The 5,205-nt window shown below is 36.7% G+C and overlaps 1 protein-coding gene across 1 annotated transcript; it reads left to right on the top strand.

The window, feature by feature from the left end:
* Nucleotides 1-3,690: 3,690 nt before the first annotated feature.
* On the top strand, nt 3,691-4,666 carry LOC109166625 (alcohol dehydrogenase 1-like). Its single transcript, XM_019315518.1, has 5 exons — nt 3,691-3,727; nt 3,873-3,940; nt 4,016-4,111; nt 4,216-4,377; nt 4,442-4,666. The coding sequence occupies exons 1-5, from the start codon at nt 3,691-3,693 to the stop codon at nt 4,556-4,558; spliced, it is 480 nt and encodes a 159-aa protein (XP_019171063.1). The 3' UTR covers nt 4,559-4,666.
* Nucleotides 4,667-5,205: the final 539 nt, after the last annotated feature.

Here is a 5,205-nt window from a genome sequence, read left to right as displayed (position 1 = left end):
ACCAGTACTCTGTGTCTCACCTGTACTGGGAACTTTTCCAGAAGAAAGTAGTGCATTTTCGTCAAAAGTGATATCTCGACTCAGAATGATTTTCCGAGAATCAGGAGACCATAGACGATACCCTTTTGACTCAGAGGCATAACCAAGGAAAATGCATTTGACAGCTCTCGGGTTTAATTTACTCGTACTGGAATGAGCATAAGCAGGACATCCAAAAACTCTTAAGATAGAGTAGTCAACAGGATTACCTGACCAAACTTCCTCTGGAATTTTGAAATCAAGGGATGAATGTGGAGATCTATTTACCAAATAGCAAGCAGTAGAAACAGCCTCGGCCCAAAAATCACGCCGTTTCCATAACCCAGCATTAGAGAGCATACAACGAGCTCTTTCTAATAGAGTCCTGTTCAAACGTTCGGCAACACCATTCTGCTGGGGTTTACCAGGCAAGGTCTTGTGCCTGGCGATTCCATTTGCCGCACAAAAGTCATTGAAATCTGACTCACAGAACTCCAAGCCATTGTCTGTCCTGAGCTTCTTGACTTTTTTACCTGTCTAAGTCTCAACAAGTATTTTCCACTTCTTGAAAATAGAAAATGCCTGATTTTTATGTTTCAGGAAATAGACCCAGACTTTACGAGAAAAGTCATCAATAATAGACATAAAATATCTACAACCTCCCATAGACTGGAATTTAGTTGGTCCCCATAAATCGGAATGTATGTATTCCAATACATCTTTGGTACGGTGTGTAGCAGTAGAGAAACTAACCCTCTTTTGTTTCCCAAAAACACAATGCTCACAAAATTGTAATTTACCCGTACCTGAATCACCAAGGAGACCTTTCTTGCTCAGGAGATGCATGCCTTTCTCACTCATATGCCCCAGACGCATATGTCATAGTTGAGTGAGATCCGCATCAGACATCGATGAGGATACCGCTACTGAACCTGTCACAGTACTACCATGCAAGACGTACAGGCTTCCGAAACGAGAAGCTTTCATGAGAACAATAGAGCCTTTGATGACCTTTAGAACTCCACCTTCAGCTGTGTACTTGCACCCCAGACTTTCCAAGGTACCCAAGGATATCAAATTGCGTTTCAAATCAGGAATATACCGAACATTGGTAAGAGTCCTGATAACGTTATCATGAGTTTTAATCTGCACACTTCCAATTCCACTAACCTTGCATTGGGTATTATTACCCATCAAGACAACTCCACCATCAACCGGTTCCAGAGAGACGAACCAGTCTTTGTGAGGACACATGTGGAATGTACAACCAGAGTCCAAAATCCACTCGGTTTCACTCTGTTTCTCACCAGAGCTAACAGATAACAACACATCACCATCTGAATCACTTTCAACAACACTAGCTTCAGCGGACTTCTTTTCTCTCTCTTGCTTGTTTTTCAACTTGAAGCATTCAGTCACATCATGACCATGCTTCTTGCAGTACTTACAGGATTTGTTGGACTTGGATCTAGATTTTTTATTGCTACTCTCTGTTTCAAGTGAATGACCCCTTACAGTCAAGCCTTCACCTTTGTCCTCAGACTTAATTTCAAAGTCAAACTTTTCTTTGGACAATAGGTTTGACTTAACATTGTCGAAAGTAAGGGTATCACTACTATTACCATACAGCATAATTTCTTTGAAATGCTTGTATGATTTAGGGAGAGAGACAAGCAATAAAACAGCACGATCCTCATCGTCAATTATGACATCAATATTTTCCAAGTCCAATAAAATAGAATTGAATTCATCCAAGTGAGATTTAATAGAAGTACCTTCCGTCATACGGATTGTGTACAGACGCTCCTTCAGGCGTAGCGTGTTCGCCAGAGTTTTGGCCATGTAAAGCGTATCCAGCTTGGACCATAAATCTGACGCAGTCGTCTCACTTACTACCTCACGTATAACCTCTTTAGACAAGCACAAAAGAATGGTTGAACGTGCCTTGTCATCCAAATCTTCCCAATTTTCATCTGTCATTGTAGCCGGTTTCTTCTTCTTCCCAGCTAGCGCTTTCTTCAAACCGCTCTGGGTTAGAACGGCTTCCATCTGAACCTTCCAGATAGAAAAGCTAATTTTCCCGTCGAACTTCTCGATATCGAACTTAGTAACAGTCGACATCTTTGAAAATAATTCTCAAATAAACCGCTCTGATACCACTTGTTAGGAATATAGCGGAATAATGCGGAAGCGAAGAATCGAAAATTGAGAATTATAGAAATTAAATAATAGAAAAATATATAAATGACATCAATAATAAGTAACAATGGAAAATATAAAATATATATATATATATATATATATATATATATATATATATATATATATATATATTAATCTCTCAAAAGAGAATATAAAGGAATATATATATGTATATATATAAATCTACGTGAGGGAGAAAGAAAGTATGTAAGAGAATGAATTCACAATTGATATTGATACCTTATTACAAACAAAGCAAAAGCTATTTATAGCCTAAGAAAAGAGAGAAAAACGGCATATGTATTGAGGACGTGTGGAGAGGATTGAGGACAAGCGCATGCAGATTGTGCAACATGGAGAGTGGACATAAATGTGTGGTCTTGAATATTTCCAAAGAATTTGAGCCACAATTCTAACACTAACTTTGCTCAGATGATGGTGGTGGAATGGACACTGAAGCAATGCACCATTGTTTGAGTTTTGGATTTTCAGATAAGTCGAAGTTAGCAATTGGAAAGTGTATGTAGATGATTAATTGACATTTGTTTGACCTTTTCTGTTCTAGTTAATTTCTAACTTTCAGCTTTTCAGATGGAAATAGTTTTAAGACCAGCACTATGAGACTTGGGGCAGATGTTATTGTCTTCATCCGCTCAATAAGGAACAGGTTTAAATACGTACTAGAAGTTTTTTATTTTTGTCTGCTTCTGTTTTCTGTTTTTCTGTTTTTCTGTAAGAGATATCTTCATCATTTGGTTCTTGATATAGAGGACTTGATCCCACTTCATGCTACTCATCTTATGATTTACATAATCAATCTTCTTTCCTTATGAAGAATAGAACTAATCTTTAGAAGTATATGCACTTGGGCACATCCACTCTATAAGCTTAGCAGCAGAACCTATTCTCTTAGGGTTTGTTGTGCTATTGTTAATGCATGTACTCTAAAGTGTCATGGGATTGTGCCCTCAACAAAACAATTAATAACATACAACTTGAATTGTTTAATTTAGTTATAAATTTATTTTGACAATGAAATCTTTCTGTACTACACCATTGTAGAGAACATTTTTACTAGGAAATTTTGGAAGCATTTGAAAAAATTTCTTTTCAATTTAAATTACTCATTCTACATTAACACACTGATATATTATAATGGGTGTCTGTCCAGGAAATTGACCCAAACAATTGGTCTTCTATCTTACTCTTTTTTGACACAAGCAGGTCTTGATAGAATTGTGGTCCCCATGGTGAGTTTCTAGTTTAATTTTCTAGATCTTTATCTTATACATTTTAACTATTGCACCTAGCTTGAAGGATATTAATTTTTGCTGCTTTGAACTGAATAATTGTGCCCTTCTTTCCCATTCTGCCAAATATTATTTAGTGGCTCTGCCTTTATTTCATGTCTTAGTGTCTCAGCTTTTTGCTTAATGATGCAGATTGACTATGAGTTTAAAACGTCAACTGATGCATGGGATTCATTATCCAGAGGAAAAGTTTAAGAGTAATCTTTCTTTGATGTTGCAGTGGTCTCCATATTCAAAAGAGTAATCTTGTCATGTGTTCATTATGTTGCTATTGGTTTTGATGATATTTGTTAGTTGTTTGTTTTCACTAGTCTATTAAGAATTTAAGTTAAGCTTTGTTAGATAACGTGGATGAATTTGGTGTTAATGAATTTGTGAATCCAAAAGATCACAGCAAGCCTGTTCAAGAGGTTAGTTAGTTTCTTGGTTTGAAATGTTGGCATTGATGTTTTGTTGGTTGTTTAAAGCTGAGCATATATTTGCAGGTGATTGTTGAGATGACAGATGGTGGGGTGGACCGGAGCGTGGAGTGCACTGGAAACATCAATGCAATGATCTCCGCATTCGAATGTGTTCATGATGTAATTAACTGTCTTGCCTGCCTATTATATTATATTGTAGTATCTGAATTTAAGATCTGTAAGTCTGTGTTTCCAACTGAAACTATACTATACGATGATGACAGGGTTGGGGTGTTGCTGTTCTTGTGGGGGTGCCAAACAAAGATGATGGATTCAAGACTCACCCCGTGAATCTGCTGAACGAGAGGACTTTGAAAGGCACCTTCTTTGGCAACTACAAACCCAGATCAGACCTCCCAGCTGTGGTGGAGAAATACATGAAAAAGGTATATATGTATGGTGAATCTGAGTGAGTGAGTGGCATATGAATGAATGAATGAATATATGCAGGAGCTGGAGTTGGAGAAGTTCATCACCCACCAAGTGAGCTTCTTGGAAATCAACAAAGCCTTTGATCTGATGCTGAAAGGGGAAAGCTTGAGGTGCATTATCAAAATGGAACACTGATTCTTCATCATCATCATTAGCTCTTCTGTGAAGAAGATGGCTGGCAGAGTGTATCCCTACAAGTATGAGAGAGAGTTATAGATGGTAGCTAGGAGTAATAAGCATAAGGTTTTCGATTTGGGCCTTGATTAGGATGCCGTATCTCTTACTATTCCCATCTTCTGCTATAATTGTTAAAACAATTTTCATGATTTACTTCCTCCGGTAATGAAATAATGTGTTTTTTACTTTATATATTTATCTTCAGTGTTTTATGTATTGATGTGATAACTGAGAAGGTATGAGAATGGACTGGAACTAATTATGTTTTTTAGATTCATAGTGGTCTTCAAGTACCTAATTCTTTATTTATAGTGGTCTTCAAGTACCTAATTTGAGCAGGTTTTGGGTATAAATTGATAAAATATATTTCATATTAAAAAAAAAAACATACAACGTCGGCTATTAACAAATAGCCGATGTTGTATGTATTTTTTTTTAATATAGATACAATGTCGGCTATTACCAATTAGCCGACGTTGTATGTATTTTTTTTTTTAATATAAATACAACGTCGGCTATTACCAAATAGCCGACGTTGTATGTATTTTTTTTTTTTTAATATAGATACAACGTCGGCTATTAACAAATAGCCGACGTTGTATCTA

The sequence above is a fragment of the Ipomoea nil genome, unplaced genomic scaffold (genome assembly GCF_001879475.1).
Source record: "Ipomoea nil cultivar Tokyo-kokei standard unplaced genomic scaffold, Asagao_1.1 scaffold3104, whole genome shotgun sequence".
NCBI lineage: Eukaryota > Viridiplantae > Streptophyta > Magnoliopsida > Solanales > Convolvulaceae > Ipomoea > Ipomoea nil.
This window is presented reverse-complemented; position numbering and strand designations above follow the sequence as displayed.